This window comes from Acomys russatus, chromosome 18, assembly GCF_903995435.1.
Source record: "Acomys russatus chromosome 18, mAcoRus1.1, whole genome shotgun sequence".
In the NCBI taxonomy this organism is placed as follows: domain Eukaryota; kingdom Metazoa; phylum Chordata; class Mammalia; order Rodentia; family Muridae; genus Acomys; species Acomys russatus.
This window is the reverse complement of record NC_067154.1, coordinates 4,317,839-4,345,226: the sequence shown is the minus strand read 5'-3', so window position 1 is coordinate 4,345,226 and position 27,388 is coordinate 4,317,839. Positions and strand designations below refer to the sequence as shown.

The 27,388-nt window shown below is 47.3% G+C and overlaps 1 protein-coding gene across 1 annotated transcript; it reads left to right on the top strand.

The window, feature by feature from the left end:
- Positions 1-1,066: 1,066 nt before the first annotated feature.
- On the top strand, positions 1,067-26,974 carry Ebpl (EBP like). The gene is made up of 4 exons (XM_051160663.1): positions 1,067-1,252; positions 19,007-19,076; positions 24,312-24,450; positions 26,734-26,974. Exons 1-4 carry the CDS (start codon positions 1,082-1,084, stop codon positions 26,972-26,974), a joined length of 621 nt encoding a protein of 206 aa, XP_051016620.1. The 5' UTR covers positions 1,067-1,081.
- The last annotated feature ends 414 nt before the right edge of the window (positions 26,975-27,388 follow it).

Below are 27,388 nucleotides of genomic sequence, written 5' to 3'. Positions count from 1 at the left end.
TGTGAGAAAGTTGATGGGGAACATGTGGTGGAGAAATAAACTGACCCTATCAAAGGATAATTAGGTTTCTGTCCCTGGACTGGCAGTTCTTGGATAGGGTGGATAGTTCTTGCATAGGATGGATGGTATATGCCAAGGATCCCACACAAGACAAGCCAATCACGGCAAGGGAATAGTGATGTGGAGCAAAGAGATAATTTCTGCAGATGTTACCTGCCAGAAATAAAATAGTGTGGGAAGTGACGGTGTGTGTGTGTATGTATGTATGTATTTTTCAGTTTTAATAAGGTGCACATAACAAAATTCATCACCATAGCCAACCATTTTTAAAGCCCATAGCTCAGCAGTGCTCAGTTTGCTCACACTGTTGTGAGGCCAACCTGCAGAAATGTCTTCTGTTGCAGAGTTGGAATTGATTCCATTAAACAACTGCTTCCCCCTTTCCCGGAACCTACCCCCACCCCGAAACCTAGGGATCTAGTGGTTGCTAGGCAAGTGCTGTGCTCCAGAGGCACGTGCCCAGAGGAGGCATACAGCATTTGGCTTTTGAAGACTAAGTACTAGAAATAAGGTCAGTCAGCTGCGTGGGATTTAAAAGCCCCGAGGACTGGGGGCATTAGAATGCCTGCCTGTGGTTGCTGCCCTCAGGAGGCCAAGGCAAGAATTCAACCAGCCTGGCCTGCATACTGATTTCCATTTTAGCCTGAGCTACATAGCCAGACTGTCTCAAACGGGAGATTGAAAGATCAGTAATGACCGTAAAGATCTTTGCTTGGGCCTCCTTGGCAAGACTTGCGAACCTTTGTCTCAAGATTTACCATCTCTGGACAAAATTCTTCCCATCTGGACTTAACTTTGTGGCGCAACCTTTTGAACCTTGTTAGACTTTTTGGAGGCAGCTAAACATGTAAAGCATGAGCCGGGACCTATCAAGACAGAAACAGGAGCCACAGGTTGGCAGTCGGCCTTTGCCCGCCACGCCCCTCGGAGGCCCGCCCACAGGAAGCCCCGCCCACGAAAGCCCCTCCTACAAGAGGGCTAGCTTGGCCGCTCCCGGCGCGCCAGGGTGTGCTACGGAACCATGGGCGAACAGTGGGTGCTGGGTCCGGCGGTAGGCTCCTCGCTGCTCCTGTGCTCGGCGTTGCTGGCGGTGGGAAGCGCGCTGGGTCTGCGCCTGGGCCGTGGGCGGAGCGCGGTAGAGCGTGCGGTGCTCGCCTGGCTCTGCTATGACGCACTGGTGCACTTCGTGCTGGTAAGTATCGCCGCCAACCTCAGGATCCGCCCCGAGAGGACTGATGGCTGCCGGCCTTGGCCCATTAACCAATGCTTTCTAGGTGCTGCCTCGTCTTTTATCAAACATATCCACCTGAGATTCGCTAGAGGAATTCCTCCTCCCTCCCCCTCGCCGCCCTCCCTCCTCATCTTGGTTTAACTTTTGTGGGTCAGACATTCCTAGAAATCCATTTCTTGTAGGTTTCCTAATTTTGTCGAATATGTTTTTTTAAAGTATGTCCATACAGTATTCTGAATTTCCTTGATGTCTGTTATCTTCTTTTTCATCTCTGATTTTTATTACTTTAGGCCTTCTGTCTTTTGGTTAGTTTGGCAAAGGGTTTGTCAATCTTGTTAATCTTTTCTAAGAATCAGCTTTGTGTTTTATTGTTTCTGGTTTTGATATTGTTCTTTTCATTTTATTAATTTCTGCCCTGGTTTTAATTGTGTCTCCCAATGTACTGTTTCGGATCTTGGTTTATTCCTTTTTCCCCCATACCCTTGCGGTGCGTCATTAAGTTATTTATTCAAAGTCTTTCTGACTTTTTTTTTTTGTTAAGCATAGGCACAGCTCCCTCTTAGGACTCTTGGTTTCATCCCACAGGCTTTGCTGTGATGTGTCCCCACTCTCGTTTAATTCTGAGAGCTTTCTTTAAAATTTTTTCCTTGATTTAGCCAACTGCCTACTTATTATTCAGTAACCTGTTGTTTACTCATCTCTAGTGTATGCATTTCTGCTCTAAAGCACTCAAGATACAGACAGACTGCAACCAGATTCTGTGCCAGGCTATTGGGGCCTCCAGTTCTCAGTAGAGGCGGTGTTCCTCTCTGGAATCTCCTGAGCCAGCTTTCCACTGTCTTCATTTCTCTCAGCATCCTTATCTCCCAAACTTTTACCAGAATGTCCTGTTAAACTTTTGTTGTTGTTGTCGTCTGTTTGTTTGTTTGTTTGTTTTTAAAGAACAGTCTAGGGCTTTTCTAACCCAAAGTTTCAAGCTGTTCATTCACATTCTTACAATTCAGTTCCAAAGACCCAAGAACCTCATGGTCAGGGTTACCAAGGTTCTGTTTAGTTATTTGTGTTATTGCTGCAAACAAATCCTGACCAGAGAGTTTCTTGTGGCTCACAGTTAAGGGTCAGGGAAGGCGTGGCAAGCGTGGGAGGCAGCTGCACACACAGGGTCCACAGTCAGGAAGGAGAAAGCAAAAGATACTTTCTCTTTCAGTCCCCGGCCCCAGCTGATGGAAAGGTACCGACACAGCTGGAGGGAATCTTTACACCTCAGTTAACCCAGTATAGATAATCCCTGACAGCGGATTGTTTCCATGGCGACTCTCAGTCTCATCAAATTGACAGTTGACCGGCAAGATTAACCATAGTGTGGCCTTTAAATTCACCTAAAATACAGTGAGTGATTTTATTTTCTTATTTACTTGGCAGAGGGGTTGGGTGGGCATGCTTCTGCCATAGCATTGCAGATGGACAGCAGTGGACAACTTGCAGAATCAGTTCTGTCCTTCCCACTCTTGGGTTTTGGGGATCATCCTCAGGCCTTGGCAGAAGGGCCATCTTGCTGGTCCCTCACCCTGCTTTAGAAATAGCCAGTACAACTACACACAGGTAGTTCTGATGTCTACTCTGTCACCCGGTTCTTAAAATTATGATCTTAAATGCCTTTTTTTTTTTTTTGATAAAACCTGACCTACTCTACATCTGGACAGACCTTGGACTAACGTCCCTTATCCTGAAATAAAGAGAGAACATGGTGTCTGTCCATCGTTTAGGTCTGTGAGTATTGCCAGTCCATTGAGGGCCTGCACAAAGATGAGCCTCCTTACTTCCTAATAGTTAACGTGTGGAGGCAGGAGAGCAGTGTTGTTTCCCCGAAAGCCTGTTTAAAGAATTGGTTTTTAAACTACCACTTAAGTACATAATCCCCCAACGAACAAGGGCAGCGAAACAGGTGCAGTGCGCGGATCTGTCACCCCAGCACTTGGGAGGCAGGGGCAGACAGAGGAGAAAAATCAAAGCTCTCTTTGGTTCCATAGTAAGTTTAAGGCAAACCTGGGCTATCTGAGACGCTGTCTCAAAACAAAACAAACAAAAAACAAAGACGCTCAGGTCCCACTTAATGGGAAACATATAGCTATAATATGCCAGAAATGTAAAAGGTGTAAAGAGTCTCAGGAAATGTATTTGTATGTCCGTCACCCAAGTTTAGGTGGACTTTCCAAGCCCAGATACAGATAACATGACACATGCCTCTGTATTCATGGTGCCTTGAGACATAGTCTCATGTGTGGGACTGACCTGTTCACCCTACTTCAGACCTGAAGGCCCCTTGTAGAGCCTCTGCTTGCCTGCTGTGAAGGCCTCCTTTGCGATCACCCTGCCTTAGTCTCTCCCACCTGAGATGTACCTTTCTCCATAAATGGAAGTGACCACTGCCAAGCACCACAAGCCCCTGGGTTGATACTTTACTCTCTCAGAAATTGAGGCATGTCTTACAAACTCTAAGAAGCCCACAGCAATGGCCACCTTTGCCCTTCCTAACAATTTCACCGGTGTCTTTGCATAGCAACCTCTGAGGGTCGGAGGGGAGGACACTTAAATTAGCTTAGTGAGGCGCCTGCTTGCTTTGGTTGGCGGTTTGCTGCGAGGGTGTCCAACTCACTCTTGAGTTGACACTTTAGAATAGAGCCTTGAGGAGAACTGAAGGCCCCACACTCTGGCCACTCGAGCTGCCTTCATTACCTCTCTGAACCTCCCAAGTTTGCTCTCTGCTACCAAACTCAGAGCTTGTCTCTGGGACAGAGATTCAAGCCATTGCGTCCCCACGGGCCGTTCACCTCAAGTGCCCCAATCTGAGCATGCTGAGCAGTCTTGATCATCAGCCTCACTGGATCCAGCAGGCTCACCGCTGTGAGTGTCTGTGATGGCATCTCCAGAGGGGTCAACTGGGAAACCCTGAGTAAGGTGGGGACTGGAATCAAGGGGACACAGGCTGGGGACTGGAATCAAGGGGACACACACACAGGAAGAAGCTGGAGAGCAGGCATTCCCAGTCATGTTCTCTGCTTCTCAGCCACACGCTCCCCAACATTGGAAACTAAAAAGAAACTCTCCTTAAGTTACCTAAGATTCGTGTCACAGCCGTAAAGAGTGTAATAGAAGTTGGTCACCTTGGGCTCTAGCACTGAGTTGTCCCAAGGTGGCCAGAATGGAGGGCAGTACCCAGCTGCCTACATGACTGCGTGCCTTGGTCCTGTCACTGCGGACAAGGCGGGTGCAGGGTTGCCTGTAGCCCAAGCGCAGCCTTCTAGATATGGCCAGAAGCCCAGGCAGAAAGTGCATGCCTATGTGTGGGGAAAGTCTGACAGAGGTCAGGCGAGGAATCTGGGTGGTCTGACTGAGAAGGGAGCTGGGGTGACATGTTGTCACAGAGTGGGAAGGATATGAAGGAATATGGCTGATATTAGGACATGCCATGTTTTGAGTTTTGGCCGTTCCTTCAGCCTTGTAACTCCCATAGCTCTGTTTCCTAACGACGGGAGCAATCAGGTTAAAGCATTTAGGCGGTTGCCTTGTTCCCAGAGCAGCTTGGGACCAGCTTCAGAGAAATAGAGGTGAACATGAGTGGCCAGGCGTGGTGGCGCACACCTTTAATCCCAGCATTCGGGAGGCAGAGGCAGGCCGATCGCTCTGAGTTCGAGGCCAGCCTGGTCTACAAAGTGAGTCCAAGACAGCCAAGGATACACAGAGAAAGCCTGCCTCCAAAACCAAAACCAAACAAACATGAGAAAGAAGAGGAATTATAACAGTGGGGCCCTGAGGCTCCAGAAGTAAAGTCTGTCTCTGACCTTCTGCCCTCCTTCCACAGGCTTCCTTTTCTCTCCAAGGCAGGCTTTAGGAACTAGAAATTCTCTTTTGCAAGATGGGTCCTAGAAGTGGAGCGAATACACACCCTAGGCCTGCCTCGGTCTTGGAGCTGACCATAACGTGTCCATCTGGCCTCCATCTCTCGTCACAGATGAGGGTTCTGGTTCAGAAAGGAGGTGGGAAGAGAAGTCAGGAAGAATCTGCTGCAGACAGGCCTTGCTGGGTGTCACCCACTGCGACATTGGTTTCCTGTGCTTCACTTGCACCTGGGCCATGAATTCCCTGTGAATTAAAGACTCGGTGGAGTGCTCACCTACCAGGCCCGAAGTCCTGAGTTTATCCCCGAACCACATAAAAATCAGACACGGAGCCCAGTGTGGTGGCGCACGCCTTTAATCCCAGCACTCGGGAGCCAGAGGCAGGTGAATCTCTGTGAGTTCGAGGCCAGCCTGGTCTACAAAGCGAGTCCAAGACAGCCAGGGCTACACAGAGAAACCCTGTCTCGGAATCCCAGCACTGGGCAGCCGGATGCAGGATGATTGCCACTAGTTCAAGGCCAGCCTTGATCAGCCCCTGTGGGTTTTGTCACTAGTGTACATATTCCCACAGCACTCTGTTTAGACTCGTTCTTCAGGATAAAGGACACTTGTCGCTGGGAGCCTGGGTTTCATTTGCAGTGTGCATGCTCCTTAAAGTCTGTCTGTGTATTTAAACGTTACATTTTTCCAGTTACCACCACCCGCTCTCACCTTCTGCTGCTGGAATGTTCGTCTCTGACTCTTGGGACGTAAATTTGTTCCTCTTCCCGTTAATAAATGATTGGCTTCCCTAAGATGCCTTCCTACTCAGGCTGTCACTGGCCTCTGTCTTTCCTGTAATTTTTTTTATTTTTTTATTTTTTATTTTTATTTTTTTTGCCACTACCACCTCTGTCACATTTAGATAGCAAGGTCTAGGTAATGACTCTGCTTGCCTCATGGTGTTGGACAAGGCTTTGGCTGTAAAGCCCAGCTACTAAGTTGCCAGCCCCAAGGAGAGCGCTCACGGTTTGGTCTGTTTTTTTTTTTTTTTTGTCTACATTGGCAGCCTTTTGACCAACTAGAATCCAGTTGTCTCTAACATTATGAATAAGACCATGTTACCCAGTGAGAGAGCAGTGGCTGTCTGCAGCTGTGTGTCAGCATGCTGTTCTTTTACCTGCACAAATACCTGAAAGGCTCTTTGGATGCCCTGTGCTGTCCTAGACAGACACAGTGCATGGCGCATGGCCTCTTAGAGTTTTATTGAGTAGCAATGCCGCTCCCTGGTGACACTCTAATAAATCTCTTGCAGATGTTAAGAGAATCTTAGTTTCTCCCTCCAAAATAGCTCACATTTTCCTCTGGTAGGAAAAAGAAAACAAACAAACAACAACAATAACAATGGGAATGTTTCTGTTTTCACCCTGGCCCTGGGAAGCTTACACCCACACTGAAGCTCCCAACAGAAGGTGTCTGCATAGATGGTTCTCTAGGACCTCTGGGCTGGATTTCCCCCCATAACTAACATTTTAAAAATTCATTTAAATGTTTTTGCTGTCATTAACCTAAAATCTTTTATGTATGTATGTATATATGTGTGTGTGTGTGTGTGTGTGTGTGTGTGTGTGTATGTATGTGTGTGAGTGTATGTATGTATGTATTTTAAATTTGAGACAAGGTCTCACTATGTAGTCCTGGGTGACTTAAAACTTGCTATGTAGAGCAGCCTGGCCTTGAACTCACAGAGCTCTGCCTGTCTCTGCCTCCTGAGTGCTGGGACCAAATGCATACACCTCATATACATATATATAAATGAGTTCTTCAGAAATGCTGCTCGTTCTTCTGGGCATGGTGACACCTGTAGTCCACACGTGGGAAGCTGAAGTAGGAGGTTCAAGGCCATCCTTAGCTATGTAGCAAGTTTGAGGCCACTCTAGGCTACATGGAACCCTGCCTCTGCAAAAACAAAAGGGCTAGAGAGATGGCTCAGCAGTTAAGAGCACTTGTTGCTCTTACAACAGAGGCTTAATTCCCAGTAGCCGCATGGCAGCTCACAAGCATTTTTAACTTGCGTTTCAAAGGATTTGATGACCTCTTTTGGCCTGTCTGTGAACCAGACATATGGTATACACATAGACATGCAGGCAAAACACCATAGACATAGAAGAACAAATAACAGTAACAATTTTTTTTATCATTTCTTTTGTTTTTGTGATTATAATTACATTATTTCCACCTTCCCTTTCCTGCCCTCAAACCATCCCATACAACCCTTCTTCCATACAACCCTTCTTACTCTTTTAAATTCACGACTTTTTTTTTTTTTGGTTTTTCGAGACAGGGTTTCTCTGTGTAGCCTTGGCTCTCCTGGACTAACTTTGTAGGCCAGGCTGGCCTTGAACTTACAGCGATCTGCCTGCCTCTGCCTCCCGAGTGCTGGGATTAAAGGTGTGAGCCACCATGCCCAGCTCCTCACGACCTCTTTTTTCATTAACTGCTATTACATGCATATCTTTTGCATATATACACATATATTACTAAATACATTTAGTTGTGGTTATGTTTTCAGGGCTGGCCATTTGGTGTTGGACAACCAGTTTGTGTGCCCTTTTCCAGGGAAGATGCTTTCTCACCCTCTTGGCGTTTCTTAGTTGCCTGCTTTTTGTGTAAGATTGAGGCCTTGTGGGTTTTCCTCGTCCACGTCAGCTTGTCCTTGTATTTAATCAGCTCATGTCTAGGCAGCCATGCTGGTGAGACTATCGGTGTAGCTTCTGACTTTCCTAGGAGACACACCCTCACAGGAAAAACCCCAAAAAGCTAAACAGGCAAACAACAAAAGCAAACAGAACCCCTGTTGTTTTGTCCTGAGACACGGGCCCTGCCTCTGTAGGCCAGCTGTCTAGCCCAGGGTGGTTTCAAACTCACATTGCTCCTGTCTCAGCCTGTGTGCTGAGATTATAGGCCATTCCACAGCATGCAGCTCCAAAAATGTTTAATTCCATAAAATGTTCTTCTTCTATCTTTTGTAATGGGGAAACTATGGGTGAAATATCTAAGTCCTTCTTTGATTCTTCGTAACACTAAATCAAATATATTTTATTCATTTTATTATTGGGGTGTGTGTGTGTATGTTGTGTATTTGGATCTTGGCCACCCATGACATCTTTTTTGTTGTTATCACATTTATCTATTTGTGAGGAGGGCTGTGTGCATGTCACAGTGCGCATGTGGAGGTCAGAGGACAGGTTGCAAAAGTTGGTCTTCTTCTCATACAGTGGGAATCAATACTCTGGTTTCTCTCCAGATCACATAAATCTTTTGCCTTTTACACTGGGAATCAAGGGAGCAAACTCTTCAGGCTTGGCGGCAAATGTCTTTACCCTCTGAGCCACCTCCCTGGATGCCCGTGACTTCTTCCCTGTGTTTTTCAGTCTCTATTGCAGAAGGCGAAAATGCCATTGGTCAGCTAATTCTTACAGGTGGCTCTTCCACCTGACAGCCATCTGGGATGTCCCTCCTCTAGAGTTGGTATGTTCCGGCCCTGTCTTTCATCCAGTCACCTGTAGCCAAAAGTGTGGCATCATACAGCTGTTGTGGCTGGTTGAATGAGATTGGCCCCCATAGGTGCACATATTTGAATGTTTGATCCACTGTTGGCAGAGCTGTTTAGGAAGGCTTAGGAGGTGTGGCCTTGTTGGAGGTCTGGCCTTGTTGGAGGTGTGTTACTGGAGGCTTTGAGGTTTCAAGAAACATCATTCCCAGTTAGCTCTCTGCCTTGTGATTATGGGTCCAGATGTAATCTCTCAGCCAATGTTCCAGTGCCATGCCTGTCTGCTGCCAGCTCCCCACCGTCTGACCCTCTGGCCCTCTGGAATCGTGAACCCCCAAATTCAATGCTTTCTTTTATGAATGGCCTTGGCCATGCTTTGTCATGGCAATAGAAAAGAAACTAAGAAAGCTGTCATACTGTAAGCTGGGTGAGCCCATTGCAGGCACAGCACACACACAGATGTGTCCCAGGGGCACCAGGTGCTGGACAGAAGGTGATAGCAGGGGCTGGTGAGATGGCTTAGCAGGTAAAGTCACTTGCTACCAAGCTTAAAGACCAAGTTTAATCCCCAGGACCCAGGTAGAAGAAAATCAACTTCCACAAATTGCCCTCAGACCTCCACATGTGTATTGTGGCACATGTACTGTAGGCTTTGACCTTTTTCTAACTTACTTTATTTGTGGTTCTTTAATTCTTCCACCTGCCTTCCAACCAACCCACCTACCCTGGATAGGAGAGAAAAGAGGTTAATGGGAACAGGAGAAGTAGACCTTTTGGACTCAGATCCTGGGAGCGATTCCTCTGGCATAGTTGACAGGATTTCAACAGACCAGCAATTCCACCAAAGTTGCTGCTGGAACCTGGAACAGCAGACGGAATCTGGAGGCGCTCTTTAGCATTCTCTGGAGCCATTCTCTCTAGGAGCGTCTTGAAGCGGAGTGATGAGCATCCAAACAATACCAAGACACAAAAAGCCCTGTCTCCTGTTTTGGGCGCGCGCGCGTGCGTGCGTGCATGCATGCATGAGTGCGTGCGCGTATAGATGTGTTTCAGCTGGCAAAAACCAAGCCCCCGCATGAGGTGGCTTGTCTTCTAGTGGATAAACATCACCTGTTCTCTCTCAAGTCTGTTCCTCATTCCACACTTGGGATCAAAACAAAAATGTGTGCATCCACTACATGTACACACAACAACTAAGTAAGCGTAATGAACAGAGAAAGTGCTAGCAGCTGGGTGTAGTCAAGTTCCTAGTGGTCTCACTGGCCCTGGGATCAGGAATCTTCCTGGCACCCCATACAGACACAGGGTCCCTTTTGGTCAGCACCACCTCCCCTGGCTGGAGCAGCCCTGTTTGCAGAAGTCTTTCTGCTGTGGAGTTGAAATTGGCCTCTGATGCTTTCTCATCACCAGGCCTATCCCAGGATGCAGGGTAGTGACGTCCTGTGCCAAAGGGTTGGCAGCTGTTACTCTTCTTGTCATCCTCCCCCTCCTCCTTGCTCTAGGTTCCTCTTTAAGCACAGAGTCAGCTGGGTGTAGTAGCATACACGTTTAGTCCCAGCGCTTGGGAGTTAGAGGCAGATGGATCTCTGTGAGTTTAAGGCCAGCCTGGTCTACATCGTAAGTTCCAGGACAGCCAGAGCTACAAAGTGAGACTCTGTCTTAAAAACAAAAACCCCGGGTCAGTTACTAACTATTCTTTCCCAGTTTGACCGGGCAGGCTCTGGGGGGAGGGGGGGGAGGGTAGAACACGAGGTGTGGTTTAACAAGGTACATGCACTTGAATCCTCAAAGCTGCCCTCTACCCACCCGGAAGCCACGGGCAGGACCCTCCCACAGTTAACCCTTCCTGTAGTGAGGAAGGGTGAAAAGTCCTCAGTCTCCTTATCCCTCGTCCTAGTTTGACTCTGTTGCTGTGATACTCTCCGACAGGAAGCAGAAGGCGAGGAAAGGGCTTATTGCACCTTCTACCTCCAGGCCACAGGCCATCACTGGGGGGAAGTCACAGGACAAAGTAAGAGCCATGGCGGAAGGCTGCTTTGCTACCTCACACACCTGCACACAGGTCATATGCCTCCCCCACCTGCCTGGCAGGATGGTGCCTCCTTGCAGTAGAAAGCTGGGCTTCCCCACGTCAGTCATCATCAGTTGCTAAGACAACCCCTTACAGGCGTGGCCACAGGCAAAACTGATGGGGCAGTTCCTTAGTTGAAACCCCATGACGGGCTTTGGCATGTAGACAGTGGGAGGGGGGGGCAGGGGGAGGGGGGGTCAAGCCGCACATGGAAATAACAGTTCTTGTCACAGGGTTGCCAGGAACCCAGGAGCGATGTGTCTGACTGCAACCGGAGGGGTCTGGGATGAAGGCTCAAGCCACAAACCGAAGCCCTGCTTTTAAACAACAGCAACACACTGCCATAAGGATTGCATACTGTTTGTGATCTCACACAGCGTTCCTCAAGCCTGACCATGCACACAAATCACCCTGGGCGCGGTTGAGATTCTGTCTGGTGGGCAAGCTCCCAGATCTGGGATTCTTGGACCAGGGCTGGCTTCAAAGACATAGGGTGCCTGGCACTTCCTTAACCTCAGAGATTGCAGTCCCCTCTACCTGTACCCCTCGACAGCTCCCCTCTGCCCTTTTCATTGTCCCTGCACTGCGCTAGACAGCCATAAGCTCCATGTCAAGTCACAGTGAGCCCCAAGCCCTCCCCCCCCCCACCCCCTAGTCCTTAACCTGAGAGCAGCTGTCTCAGCAGAAATGAGGATTTCCCTCAAGAGGACACATGATCTCAAAGTCCTAAATCCAATGCTAAGCTGAGTGTTGTGAGTGCATCAGAGCTAGTGTGACTCCACAGAGGCCGTCACTCTCCACTGGTAATGTCTGGTGATGGTGACATCAATCCATTGGGGCTGGGGAAGACTACATCAAAGACGAGTAGTCATGTCAGTAGAGGGTGGCAGCTGGCAGCGGGCATATCTAAAGTCAGCAAAGCCTGGGGGGAGGGGCTGCGCAGCTGGTCCTCCCATAAATAATGGTGCAGGCTGCAGGCTGTGGTCATCCCGGGGAAGAACCGAGCATGATTAGGTCAGATCAGAAAGTACTAACGCGTGTCAACAGAGCTCACGGGTGGGTCCACGCTCACCCCCGACTCATTCGCCACTCTTAGTACCCAGTGCTACATTGTTTTCTGAGTCGTTATTCCAATAATTTGAAAGTAAAAACTCCAAAATGCATTTACATCTGGATTAGCCTCTTTTTTTTTTTTTTTTAAATAATTTCTGTAAAGCCGTTTTCCCCCTGCTGATTGTCTCTGAGGACTGAAATAAGTACACACATCATTTCCTATAAAATCATTATTTAATCCTAGATCACAGTAGGTTGGCCGGGCAAACTTTTATAGAAATCTATAAAATATCTTGTTGAAACCCACAAGTCTGGAATACCCGAAGAGAAAAAGTCTGCCAGACACATGATCGTTTTAAAAGTGACTTTGCTAGCTGCTCAGTTAGATGGAGTTAGCTCACTCCTGTTTTAAACTTGCAATAGGAAATATGCCATTTCTCCGGCTAAATATCTTGATATCCAGAGCCTTATTTTATTTTTTAATAAGCAAATTTGGAATAAATGTCTTGGAAGCGTTCTAAAGACCTCACTAGACAGCAAGGAAAAATTGCCCAGCATGTGCCATTTAGAGCCAGAGATGGCAAGATGACCATTTCGATGCCTGGCCATTCACCATACGGGCATGTGTGGGGAGTGGAGGAAGCCCTGAGTGAACGTGTATTAGTGGCATGGCTGCGTCGAGGACTCCAATGCCTCAAACCCATGGAAATGGCGAAGCCCTCCCTGGGTCAGGCTCAAGGAATTGGCACAGCTCCCTGTGGTCCGTGTGTGAATGTTGACAGAGTGTACAGAAAGCATGGTACTCCCAGCTGTGTGTGTCTGTGTGTCTGTCGTTCCTTAATTCCCTCACTGCCCCAGTCAGGCGAATAGGACTAAGCTGTGGGTATTATGTTCTGTTTTGTTTTATATTTTCCCCCTTTGGGAATTTCATACACTATATTTTCATAATATTCTTTCCTGCCCCCCAACTCTTCCCATATCCTCCATCCCACTTCCCCACCCCCCGCCTACCCATCTGACCTAATGTTCTTTCTCCCTGCTTTCATGGATGGGTAAGCCTTCGGAGTGTGCATAGTGCCTTCTAGATCATGGACGTTAACTAGTGGGGTGAAGCTTACAGCTGAGCAGCAGCTAAATTTCTTCATGTTCTATGCTGCAGGGATGTGGCATCTCCTGCCAAAAGGCCTTACGGTAAGGTTGCCGATGGTAACCAACAGCGCTGGCATCAGCCTGCTGAGATTGGAGGGTCTATGGGTCCCTTTTGGCCAGTGACTCAAAAAGATGCTCTTGCTATTACTGAGGGTTGTTTCTTGGTAGCATATGGTGTCTAGTTGGGGTGTTGTCTTCCCGTCTTAGTCGATTCCACTTAAATTCCTTTTATAAGACTGGGCGGTGGTGGTGCACGCCTTTAATCCCAGCACTCGGAGGCAGCGGCAGGCGGATTGCTGTGAGTTCGAGGCCAGCCTGGTCTACAAAGCAAGCCCAGGACAGAGAGACCCTGTCTCAAAAAACAAAAACAAAACCCAAACAAATAAACAACAAAAAAAATTCCTTTTATATATCTCTATGTTTTAGGAAGCTTCCAGAGCAGTAGGTTTTTGTTTGGGTTTTTCATTATTATTACTGTTTTTTGTATCTGCGTGAGTATGTACCATGGTGCTTGTGTGGAATTCTGAGGACTAACTTTGTGGGCCTGGTTCTCTTTCTATCTCTATGTGGGTTTGGGGGCATAAAACAAGTTACCCGACTTGTTCAAGAAATGCCTTGACCTGGTAAGTCATTTTGCCAGCCTGATTTCTGAGATAGGGTCTCATTATGTAGCTCAGGCTAGCTTGGTATTGGAGATCCTCCTGCCTCAGCCTCCCAGGTTCTGAGGTTAAATGTGTATGTGCCACCACCACACCCAGCTATGGTTTTTTTTTTGTTTTTTTTTTTTAATATTTTATATATGGGTGCCTTTTCTGCATGTACTCCTGCATACCAGAAGAGAGTCTCACATCCCAGTATAGATGGTTGCGAACCAACATGTGCTTATAGGGGATTGAACTCAGGACCTCTGGGAGAGTAGCCAATGCTCTTAACAGCTGACCATCTCTCCAGCCCCTATTTTTAGTCTTCTAGTTATCCCTACTGATGTAATATAGGATCTCAACATAGTTTGGATCTGCTTATCCCCGATGGCTAAAGGTGCTGAAGATCTCCTCACATGGCCCCCTGTGCTTTCTGTGGGAAATGTTCGCTTCATTTGTGCACTTGCTGATTGAATCATTGACGTGTGTGTGTGTGTGTGTTAAAATTGTGGCTAATCTTGTGGTGATTTTTAAGTTCTTCATATACTCTGGGTATTAATCTGGAAGGGTGGATATGGACCGCGTGTGATGATGAAAGACAAGACCAGAAGCTATGGCTTTCTGCTTTGGTTATGAGAAAGTCTATGCACACTTCATGCTTCCGGGCCTAAAGTAGCTTAAAGGGACAAGAAAAATGAACTTTACAGTTCACTAACACATAGTAGATTCAGGCCAGGAACCCTCCAGGTTCCCTCCGACAGACAATGGAGGTCCCTGGGAGATAACACTAGATGGTTTCTGTTGTAGTTCCTGTGTAGTCAGAGCAGACTTGGCTCAGGATCCCCCTCAGGAGTCTTTAGAACCAGGGCTGCTGGTCTCATTCTCTGACCAGATTGTGCCTCCTGCGTCTTGCTGAGTTGGTCGTTGGGGACAGTATGCGAACAGGTGTATAATAGGCCAGGCTCAAGTCACAGAACCTCCCAGAGATACCACGTGGAAGAGGGAACATCTAATGGGAGGCTTTTGGGTCACTGGCTGTGGTAGCCCTCAGGGGGGACCCCCTTGACAGCTCACACGAGAGGATTCTATAAAAGGACCAGGCCTGCTTTGATGGGATGCTTCCTGCACACACGCCTCACCATTCTCCTCCCACCGGAGGCCAAGCCATCTGAAATGGTGAGCTGAACAACTCTCTTCTCAGATGTGCTGCTGTGGTGACGAAAAACTGGCTGAGGAGGGGTAAGGGGGTCAGGTGAGTGGTTGCAGGGAAGGGCTGCCAGCCCGTAGAGTTGCTTTGAGGTAAGGGGGGGGGCGCTTACGGCCCTGGCTGTTGGTCTGAGGGAAGGATCACACAGCTGCTGACAGTGCAGTGCTGTGTGAAGAGAAAAGTCAGATGTCTACATCGGCTCTTTGCCTCTTTCAGGCCAAATGCAAAGACTCAGGCTGCTTCATCCTGATTGTCAGTTTGACTAGGTTGACAAGGGCTAGGGATGAGCAGACCAGGCCTCTGGGTGAGGGGTTAACAGACCGACTAGAGGGTGAAGGACCCACTCTGCAGGTAGTAAGTAGCTTCATCTGTAGGTGGAGCCCGGATGAATAAAAAGGGGGCGGAACAAAGGAGGAGAGCTCAGGTACTTTCTTCTGGAACTTCTGGACACCTTTATGTGAACTGTTTTGTCCCACCACACTTTCCTTCCTTCCTTCCTTCCTTCCTTTGTTCCTTCCTTCCTTCCTTCGTTCCTTCCTTCCTTGCCAGGGTGAACCGGTAACTCAGGAGCCACAAACCCAAGTCAATCCTTCACGCTAATGTCTGGTATTTTGTCATGGTAGTGAAAAGTTAGCACAGTCCCGTGTCCCTGTGAAGACCCATCTCACCGCCAGGAGAGCAGGAGATGCTCTTTAGACAGTGGCACTCCACAGGGGTCCCTCTGACCTCCCCCATGTCCACACAAGCGGAGTCTCCATTTAGCCAGTGGTCAGCCCCTGCTGTACCTCCGAAGCCATTCCAAGTCAGCTGTGGAGAAACAACAGCCCCAGCCAAACAGAGATAAAGGAGGTCAGCCTGCGGTTGTCAGTGTGTGTGTATTGGGTACGGCGTACAACACGCGTGCATCTGCCACAAAGTCACTAGTGAGGGACATGAACAGAGAAACAAGTCACTGTCATACAGCTGTGTGAGTGACAGATTCTGCACAGGTCCAGAGTGGGTCCTGGGGAGGAAGGATGCACAGAGGGGTGGGGCATGTCTTAAAGGGGAAGGATGCACTGGGGTGTCCAGGTCTGGATAGGTACTGAGGGGGAGGGATGCGTGATGGTTTTAAATACCCAAACCAGGATTCCTGGGCAGCAAGGAACTCAAGACTTGAGGAGCCCTCTCCCAGTTTGGACTGGCATTTTGTTCTCAGGCTCTTGCAGTAATGGCCCCTCCTATACTTTACCAGAGGCTTTCACTTTGTCAGAACCATTTGTTCATTTTGCCCAGTATGCCCAAGTACTGCTGTGCTTTGAGAACGCCCTCCCTGCGTGTGTACCCCAGGCCTTCATGTTGGTATTGTGGCCTCGTTGTGGCAGTGTGGACATGACAGGAACTTGAGAAGCAATGTCTACTCAGTTTCACGGCATTTAGTCATGCGGCCAGTGCTGAGAAAGGAGCCGATGCTCCCAAGGATGTGGAGGAGTGCTGCTGAGAATAGTTGTGTTAAAAGAGCACCCTGGCTCCGGACCCTGACTCTGACTTCCTCTGATCTCCCCGCTTCACGCATGCTCCGCCGCTGTGCCGAGCTGTGGGCGGAAGTCTGTCAGAGCCCAGGTGCTGCTCTCGGACCTCCAGAACTGACTGTGAGCTAAATAACCACCCTTCACGAAACACCCAGCTTATTTTATTATAGAAACAGAAAACTGGTTAAGATAAGTACCAAGCAGTGATATGTATGTTTTAAAACTTTTTACACTCTTAACAAAGTTAAAATGATTCAGAGATGGACAAAGGGTAGACATCTCTCTGAACAAGGTATCCGGACGGTCATCCAGCGCATGCAGAGATGCTTAGCGTTACCAGTCATTAAGGAATTACAAGTCAAAACCCACAAGATGCCACTTCTCACCCACAGAATGACTATTCTAAAGCAGCAGCAGCAGCAATTAAAAGGACAGATGTTACCCAGCAAGTAGAGAAATTGCGGTAGAAGCAGCTGTGACAACTACCATTGGTTTTTCCCTTGCCCTCGGTGGCAACTGTGTGAGATGACACTGTACCATCATAACTCGGTAGGTGCTGATGTAGTCTGCTAATCTTTGGTTATTCAAGACAAGATCTCATGTATCCCAGGCTAGCCTAAAATTCACCATATAGCTGAGGCTTGCCTCAGCCTTCCAATGCTGTGACCCTTTCCTACAGTTCCTCAGGTTGTGGTGACCCCCCCCCCAGCCATAAAATTATTTTTTGTTGCTACTTCATAACTGTAATGTCGCTGCTGTTATGAATCATACTGTTAATATCTGTGTTCTCTGAAGATCTTGAGTGACCCCTGTGGTAGAGTTGTTTGACCCCCAAAGGAGTCATAACCCACAGGTTGAGAACCACTGTCCTGATGTATTCGCTATCTCACCCAGCTAGTCTACTGATCGTATCTAGGCCTCTCAGTTTTATGTACATATATACCTGTGTGTGTGTGTGTGTGTGTGTGTGTGTGTGTGTGTGTGTGTGTGTGTGTGTGTTTGGGGGAGGTATCTGGTCTATAACTCACAGAACAGCCCACACTGGCATTGAACTTGTGTACAAGTATTTGCTGCCATGCCTGGCCTAAAATGCATTTTGGATCAACTCAGACAAAGCACATTTGCAAATTCAGTGACCAAGAAAGAATGTCCAAGAAAAGAGCATAAACCAGCTTCCAAGGCCACATTAACTGAGTGAGATTAGAGTGGGGGGAAAAGCTCAATGACACTCATGAGATAGCGTGACAGTCAGAGATAGACAGTCACAAACTGCAAGATGACCGAAGTCTCTCACTAGTAAGTCCTGGCCCGAATACAAAGCAAACTGCCGCAGCATGATTTGAGGCGAGCATGCAGGGTAGGACCTCCCACCTGTGACTTTACCATTAGGGGACATGGGAGTGAGAGACTGGATTAGCAAAGGAACAAGTCTGTGGTCCCCTGCGGTGAGCGCTGCCCCTACGAGCACAGGAGGGATGGCTCTTGAGTGGCTTTCCCAGGTGTAGAATCCACTCACAGAAAATAGAAGGCAAATATGCTTGCAGAGCCAGGATGGGGATGTCTGCAGTATCTTCCATGTCAGCAAGCAGAGTGGCCAGAAGTTGTCCACTGGGGGCAGGAGTGAGAGTGTGGGAGTAGGGGGCGGGGCCATGCTCTTAGCAAGGAGCCTGCACTACACAGGTGAGTGAGTGACAGATACTTTTCAGATACTTTCAGTCCATCCCTGAACTCACACATTTGGTTAGTAACAGAAGAATGTCAAACCTGTGTCTCATAAAATATATAACGCTTCTGCAGAAGAAGAGAGCTTCATAGAGTAAGCCCCAGACTTACGGCTGGGAGAACTGGAAAGGGAAAGTGGTATAAATGAATAATGCTACAGGGCGAACAGTGTCAAGAAGTAGTTACCCCCCACGAGTGGTAAAAACATGGCCCCGCAGTGAGTAGAGGGAGGCGGAGAGTTTTAGTGTCCTATGACGCTGCTGCAGGCTGATGGTTAACAAAAGCTATTGGCCGGAAGTGAGCATTAGTCAAGGGAACCACTGTCACATCAGATACACCAGTGGATCCTGGCTGTTTGACTTTTGGAAGTTGGGCAAAGAAACATTTCCATGATGGGGAGACTACTAAGATAGGCTGCAGACATTTTGCTCACTAACCGCCAAAGGAAGCCTCTAAGTGTTGAGAGCAAAACTTCCTGGATGTGCCGCAGAGGAAGGGACTCGGCTCTGCTACAGACACTTGCTGGCCACGTGCGCTTTATTTTTTAAGGTTAAAAGAATAATCTGCTTTGAGATTCTTTCTCCAAGATTTAGGATCTTTGGAAGAATCCAGAGTTAAGTTTTATTCTGTACAACAGCCAGTTACTCTCCTTGTGAAAAAAAAAAAAAAAAATCACTCCTTTTTTTCTATATAAGGACACACTTCCGACTTTATAATGCCGGTCATTAAAAAGTAACCTTTATTATGAAGTTTGGCCACACTCGTTTCCCAGCCTCCAGAGATGGTATGGTCCTCCAGGGCACTGGCCAAAATGGGGACAGTTTACAGAGGGGAGGGGAGAGGGGGCTACTGGCATGCAGTGCCATGTGTCTGCTATGCCGCCCTGAGGTGGTGATGCTGAACAGCCTGTCTCCCTTGTCTTCTCTCCAGGAAGGCGTTTTTATCTACTTGTCTTTGGTAGGAAATGTCGCAGAGTCCCAAGGCTTGATTGCATCTTTATGTAAGTAATTAAAAACATTTGCATTTGAAATGCCCGAGGAGATTAATTGCCGGATTGGCTGTCTTTTAGCTGAATGTCTGCATCACATATTGTATGATCCCATTTCACATGTCCTGTCCAGAGTAGGTGAATCTATAGAGACAGATAACAAATTAGTGGTTGCCTGGGGCTGGGGATGAGAGCGGGGATGTGGAAGGGACCATGGGTGACTGCCAATGGGTGTGCCGTTTTCTTTTGAGATGTTCTCACTTATGTTGTGTCTATTCAAAGCTGTGAATGTACTAAGATTGGAATTATATGCCATGTGAATTACATCTCAGCAAGGCTACATATTAAACAGTGTATAGCCAGCTGGGGTGTGGCTCCAGGGAGGAGCGCTTGCCTCCCATGTGTGAGCCCCCATGCCGCACTGTAAAACAAAGGAAGGACAGCAAAGGGCCTGCACTATTTGAACTGAGTGCTTTCCTCCCATGTATACACACAAAACAAGTAAAGTAATCTTTAAAAAGAATGGATACAGAGGTGGTTTGGGGATAGTTCTGTTTCTAATGTGTAAGCATTCACAAATTTCTTTCCTTCTGAAGAATTGACACTTTATATAAATGATTTCCCTAGATTTTTGGATGCTTTAATTGGTTCATTTTACCTCTTGGTTTATACATTTATATTTAGGGAAATTTTTTTTTTCTTTTCAATTGCTACAGTTATTTCTGAACGTGGCAGATAGTTTGCCAAAATCTAGTGTTGTGAGTGGCCTTTCTCTCAGGGCAGCCTTTCTTGAGAGGCCTTAGTCACTAGTCCCGAGGGATCCTTTCTCTGGCCACTATGCAATGAGAACTTCCTACTGCTCCGTCCAGTCAGATGCTGGGAGTCCTTTCTAACCAGCCACACCCTCTCAGGTAACCAGACATGATGCTTGAAAGGAGAGCGAGGTAGAGATGTCCACTCTTTCACCCTCATCATTTGAGAGTTTGAGATCAGCATGTACCTACTTTTATCCGTTAAGTAATCAGGGCGCTCGCTTTGGCAGCACATACACTAAAATAGAAAGCGTACAGAGATTAGCCTGGCCACTGCCTTAGGATCACATGCAAATTCATGAAGCACTTGATAAAAGTTAAGGAAATAATTAGGGGTTGGAGGGAGGGCTTGGTGGTTAAGAGCATTAAGAGCACTTGCTGCTCTTACAGAGGGAGGACCCGAGTTCAATTCCCGACACCCGTACCGGGCAGTTCACTGTCGCCAACAATGGCCTCTAAAGTGGGTGGTCCTCTCTCAAGCTGGGGAAAGACTTCCGGACTCAGTGCATTCGAATAGAAACATTCTGGTCGTGGGTCTGGAAAGATTCTTGGGTACACTGGGGGAAGGGGGGGCACTGTTGCTGCTGACACTATTTTGTTCACCCTGGAGCCCAGGCAGTGTCATCCTTCAGCATTCAGGTGTCTTCAGTTAGCAAAGGTGTCGGGTGCCGTCAGGAGGCAAAGTCAGGAATAGCTCAAGTTCACTGCTAGCCTGGGTGATATGACAAAATCTTCTCTCTAATGAAACAAAGTAAACATTTTTTAAAAAAGATTTATTTATTATGTATATAATGTTTTGCTTGCATGTACCGCTGCAGGCCAGAAGAGGGCACCAGATCTCATTGTAGATGGTTAGGAACCACTATGTGGTTTCTGGGAATAGAACTCAGGACCACTGGAAGAGTAGACAGGTCTCTTAACTGCTGAGCCATCTCTCCAGCCCCCAAAGTAAACATTTAAACATTTTTTAAAATCACAAAATATGGTTGTGTTTGTTTTTGAGACGGAGTCACTCAGAGATCTGCCTTTCTGTGCCTCCTGAGTTCTGGGATTAAAGGTGTGTGCCACTGTGTTCACTCTCAAAATATGTTTTGTTTTTTAAGATTTTTATAATATTTTTGTGTGCATGAATGTTTTTTTCTGAATGTATGTATGTGCGTCACATGCATACCTGCTACCCAAAGAAGCCAGAAGAGGGCATCAGACCACCTGGAACTGGAGTTACAGATGGCTGTAAGCTGCCATGTCGATGCTGGGAACTGAACCCGGGTCCTCTGCAATAGTAGCAAGTGCCCTTAGCCACTGAGCATCTCTCTAGTCCCACAAAATGTACCATATTTTTAAAGAACTATTTTCTTAATACTTTTTCCACATATCAATTACACTTAGATAATTTTTGGAGGATTTTTATTTGAAGCAAGGGAGTATAGTGCATTCAACAAGATCATTAATTTTTAAAATTAAACCTGTGTGTGTGTGTGTGTGTGTGTGTGTGAGAGAGAGAGAGAGAGAGAGAGAGAGAGAGAGAGAGAGAGAGAGAGAGAGAGAGGAGAGAGAACAACCCGTGGAGGTCAGTTTTCTTCTCTATCATGTGGGTCCTCAGGGTGGAACACAGATCTGAGGCTTGCCAAATAGGTTCCTTTGCCCACTGAGCCATCTTACCTGCCTTTACCCCCCTTCTTTTTATGCATGAATATCTTATTTTATTTTCCTGTTGCTGTGACAAAATGTCCTGACAGAAGCAACCTAAAGGGGAAAGGGTTAGTCCCAGTTCCCAGCTCAGGGGTCACAGTCCATCGTGACAGGGGAGACACTGTAGCAGGGGTTTTCAGGACCTGGTCGCATCACAACCACAGTCAGGAACAGAGTGGATGCATGCAACTAAGTAATGTTTATTTTGTTCTCTCAGCTCTCATGCAGTCAAGGATTCCCTGCCTAGGGAATGGTCCCACCCATAGTGGGCAGGTCTTCCCACCTCAATTAATGATATAAAAACAGGCCCCCCCCATCTCCCCCAAGATTCCTGGAAGCCCATCTCCCAGGGGACCCTAAGTTGTGTCAAGTAGTTAATACTACTATCACATGTGAGGGGTGTGTGTGTGTGTGTGTGTGTGTGTGTGTGTGTGTGTGTGTGTAGAGGACAACCTCCAGTATCCTCAAGAGTGGTGTCCACCTCCTGTCATTTGCGGTCTTTCATTGGCCTGGAGTTCACCAATTAGGCTGATTGTTGGGCCGGCAAGCTTCATGTGTTGCCTGCCTGACATTTTTACATGGATGCTGGGGATTGAACTCAGGTCCTCATGCTAGCAAGGCCAGAGTTTTACCAACTGAGCCATCTCCCCAGGCTCTAGAACAATCATTATTAGGTATTGTATTTGCAAAAAAATTGACTACATTGAACTAATTTAAAATCCTGCGCCTTGCGATGAAGAGTGCCAGGGGCAGGGTACACATCCACGGATGTGCTTGGAAACTGTGTTTTGCAGTAGAACAGCGCTTGAGTCTTGCACTGTGATGGTTGTAGAGAGGGGTCGTCTCCACTCACTGGTGTACTAGACGTGTAGACTAACGCACTGGAGCAGAGGACCCAGAAACAAGCCCATGCAACTGCACAGCTCCCAGATGTTTAACTAGGTGATAGAAATATACACTGGGAAAAAAAGATGGCGGCCTCTTCAAAGTAGTGTGAGGAGCGCTAATAACCACATGAGGAAGAGTGAAACCAGCCTCTCTCCTGCCTCATTAAAAACCAACTCCAAATGCATCAAGGACCTAACGTAAGGCCTGAAATGCTAAACTGTTAGAGAGAAATGTTGGGAAAAATACTTCAAGATTCAGGGCACAGGCAAGGGGTTTCCAAACAGAACTCCAACAATGCAGGAAATAATGGCAAGAATTGGTAAATGGAATTTTCTGAAATTAAAAATTACCACTCGGTAAAGGAATGAGGTGAGCCCACAGAAGAAAAGACAATCTTTACCAACTATAGCTCTGTGACAGATTAATCTCTAGAATCTATAAAGAACTCAAAAAGGGCATCCACTGTCATGTCACACAACGTGGGTAGGCAGAAGACACCCAGAGTCCCATCAGCCTCAAGGCCTGCCCGCAGTGGGAGCCACTAGGATGCACAAGTTATGTGGTAGAGAGGCGGGAGAGAAAGAGAAGTGAACAGTTTGAGGAACTGGAGACCCAGAGGATGAGCAGAATAGCCTGACATAAGTAGCCTGCCCTGCCGCTTGAGGCCACGGTGGGTTCCAGCCTGTGCTGCTGGTGAGGTGAGGGCCATCTCTGGGTCTGTGTCAGCATCCATGGCTCATATCACCGCTAAAGACCATGTGGCCATCCCTGGTCTAGGCTGCTGCCTGAGACTGTCATGTTCAAAGGCTATGCAGAGCTGGCCCCACCCCCCAGTAGCTGTGGAATTCTGGATAGCTGGCCCTGCAACTCACCTGGGCAGCATAGTAGGGCTGACCCTGATGTCGGAGGCCTGGGTAAGCTGGCCCTGGGTGCATGAGAATGGAAGAAGAGCTGTCTCTGCCCCTTTCCAGCTGCAGACACTGCGTGAGGTAGCCCAGACGTGTGAAATGAGCCCGGCCTGGTGGCGTGGTTGTGCTTGTGATTGTGGGAGAGCTGGTGGGCTGACCAACTCAGCTACCACAGCCCAGATCCAAGGCTTTGAGTTGGCCCACCCCGAAACCTACCTCATCTGTAAACTTCTGGAGTGTGTGAAAGGGCGGGCCCTGGCGATCCAAGGCTGCAGGATCTCCATGACACAGGGCAACAACAGGATAACCAGAGGCCTCGAGCCAGACCGATGATTCATTGCCATGAACGTTTACAAGAAAAGATGTACGGACAAAAAGCTACACTGTAGGATGCGCCGTGACACACTGTAGCTTCTACAACAAGACGGGTTTTTCTGGTTTGTTTGTTTATGTTTTGTTTATTTTTTAAATTTTGATTTTTGTTTGCGGGGAGGTTACAAGGGCAGGGAGTGGATACAAAGGGATGGAGAGATGAGTGAGAGTCAGGTGTGTATTGTGAAACTCACAAAGAATCAATATACTACCACTAATAATAATAATAATAATAATAACAATAATAATAATAATAATATAATATAATAATAGAACTAAAACATAATAAATGCCAGAACCAAATCATTCCATCAATAAATGGGAAAACACACATTTCTGCAAATTAAGGATTAAAAGCTATGTATGGCATGAAACTAAGAAGTTGCTGTTGAGAGGAAAAATGAGGCCAGGAGGAAGGGGACCAGAAAGGGGAATGGGATGGCGAGCATGACTAGGGTACATTGGTGTGGTTTGTCTGAGATTGTCACCGTGTAGCCCATGAGTCTGTGCACTGCCTAGAACGGAACAGCAAACTGTCCTCCAGCTGAGACTGATGACGTGCGCTTTGTCTTTAGGGAAGGAATACGGCAAGGCAGACGCAAGGTGGCTGTATTCCGACCCAACCATCGTGTCTTTGGAAGTCCTGACTGTCGTGCTGGATGGGTTTCTGGCTTTGGTCCTCATCTATGCCATAGTCAAGGAGACGTATTACAGGTAAGTCCATTCCTGTCCTGTGGGAAGGGGGAGACATTAGCTGCCCAAGTGCCCAAGTGACATTTGGATTCAGTTGCAAGCACATTTATCCACAGGGCAAAAGCTTTATCTAAGACTTCAAGACAGGATGTAATGCTTCATCATGAGATCTCAGAGATGAGAGGCCTGCCAGCTTTAACCCCTTTCTCCATCACTTTAAGGATAATTACCAGTAAATTAAAATTTTTGATTCTTTTAACATCATTTGGCTCCATGGCCACAACTGCAGACAGGTTACTGTAAAATGAACTTGCTTTACCTGGTTCAGTTGTTGTCTTGAGGGCTTCCTCCCTCCGTCTGCTAACCTAGGCCTAGGCCTGGAAGCTTCCAGCCTCCCTACAATCTAACCCAGGCCTAGAATGTTTTCAGTCTCTAAGACTTACTGCTTAATCAGCTCACCCTTGCTTGCTCTTACTGAGCTCTGGCCTGGCTGTTCAACTCAGAGCTGTTATGGTTCAAACTCCTCTCCTGGCTGACTTATTCAATCCGGCTTCTCTCTCGGCCTGGAATCGCTCTGCTTGGCCTCAAACTAACTCCAGCAACCTGCTCTAACCTCCTGGCTCCTTTCTCATTCTCTGGCTCGTTCTGTCTTCACCTGTGGCTGGCTTGTTCTCTCTTCAACCTCTCTCTGTAAAGCTCTCCAGGTAACACTGCTTCCTCTCTCCTCATTCTCTGTGCTGCTCCCTTAAGTAGCTTCCCTCTTTTCTCTGTTCTCATGAGAGATGGGTGTGTCCTATTCTGTCAAATCGTCTCTGACTTGTCACTTTTTCTGCTGCTCAATTAGACATCACTTTCTTTTTTAAAAAATATATTTTATTAATTTATTCATATTACATCTCAATGGTTCTCCCATCCCTTGTATCCTCCCATTCCTCCCTCCTTCCCACTTTCCCCCTACTCCCCTCCCCTATGACTGTGGCTGAGGGGGACCTCCTCCCCCTGTATATGCTCATAGGGTATCAAGTCTCTTCTTGGTAGCCCGCTATCCTTCCTTTGAGTGCCACCAGGCCTCCCCATCCAGGGGACATGGTCAAATATGGGGCACCAGAGTTCATGTGAAAGTCAGTCCCCACTCTCCACTCAACTGTGGAGAACGTCCTGTCCATTGGGTAGGTCTGGGTAGGGGTTCGAAGTTTACTGCACGTATTGTCCTTGGCTGGTGCCATAGTTTGAGCAGGACCCCTGGGTCCAGATCTGCCCATCATAATGTTCGTCTTGTAGGTTTCTAGGACCCTCTGGATCCTTCTATTTCCCCATTCTCCCATGCTTCTCTCACCTAGAGTCCCAATAGGATGTCCTCCCCTCTGTCCCTGGAAAGTGAAGACTTTCATGGGACATATCCCTTGGGCTAGTGTCCAGATTTAAGTGAGTATATACCATTTGACTCTTTCTGCTTCTGGGTTAACTCACTCATTATGATCATTTCTAGGTCAATCCATTTGTCCACAAATTTTGGAAATTCCTTGTTTTTAATAGCTGAGTAGTATTCCATAGTGTAAATGTACCACAGTTTCTTTATCCACTCTTCTACTGAGGGACACTTTAGACATCCCTTTCAAACATGGGTGCTTCCTTCTACAAACTAACTTTACCTTTGTTTGTCATTAAAGTCATGTACCACCACACCTGGACCTAGGCTTTTCTTTACCTGAAACTTGCTCTATCCCAGGCTGGCCTTGAACTCAGATCTGCTTGCCTTGGTCTCCTGAATAAAAAGCGTGTTTGTATTCCAGCCTGATCACCCCGACCTAGAAGGTCTTTGGATGTGGTCTTTTGCCAGAACAGCCATGTTCTGAATTAAAACTCTTCTCCGTGTTATAAAGCTGCATACATATTGTCTCAAACATTAGGAATATTTGCATGTGAGTCACGTACAGGAAATGAAGATCTCATCTACTCGCCATAATACCCTGTAAGGAGGGATTATCGCTACCTTTTGCAGCAGATGAAACTGGCTGGTGACAAGATTTAGTCCCAGGTCTCTGTAAGTCCTGCTGAGAATAATGCAGGGTCCCCCCAGCATCCTTATGGAATGCTATTAGAATGCTACTAGCAAGAACAGTGTGGCTTCTGCAAGGAAAGATGACATCTTCCATATCTAGGCTTACTTGGCCCATCTAAGGAGCCCCACACAGAAGCCCACACGTTTCTGTGGTACAGACTGTTGGCGCTGCCCGGAAGAAAAGGTGCCATGAGATAGAGCGCCAAGCTGCACCTGTTTCACCTGGCATCTTCTCCCCACAGGCACTTCATACAGATTACCTTGTGCGTGTGTGAACTCTATGGCGGCTGGATGACCTTCTTCCCCGAGTGGCTTGTCGGAAACCCCAACCTCAACACCAAGAGCTGGCTCTACCTTTGGGTCTATTTGGTATTTTTTAACGGCCTGTGGGTTCTGATCCCAGGGCTGCTGCTGTGGCAGTCGTGGATAGAGCTGAAGAAGATGCATTACCAAGGGGCCCATTTAGAGAAAAAGCACGAATGAGCTTTACCAGTCAGAGCTGACCACACATTCCGGTCTGTACTTCCTTTCTACAGTGCTGTTTTCAAAGGGCCACTACAGATGGGCTGCGAGGTGGCAAACTTGGCTGTTTTGTCCTGTGACTAAATGATAATATGAAGAGAGAACTTGGGGTGTGGGTCAGTTAGGGGGGGGGTGCTTGCCCAGCACAAGGCCTTGAGTTGCACCCTCAACACTACAGCAGGTGGTAGGTAAATTTTGTAATAAGATCGTGGCTTTCATAATTGTTATGCCATGTTAATAAATGGGTTTCAAAGGATACTGTAAAGAGTGGTATAAATTTTTATTCAATTAAAAAAAAAATCTGCTTTAGCTTTTATTCTTCTCAGTGATCTCCTTGGGTCAGTGATGTAGACCTATAAAGTAAAAGGAATTGAT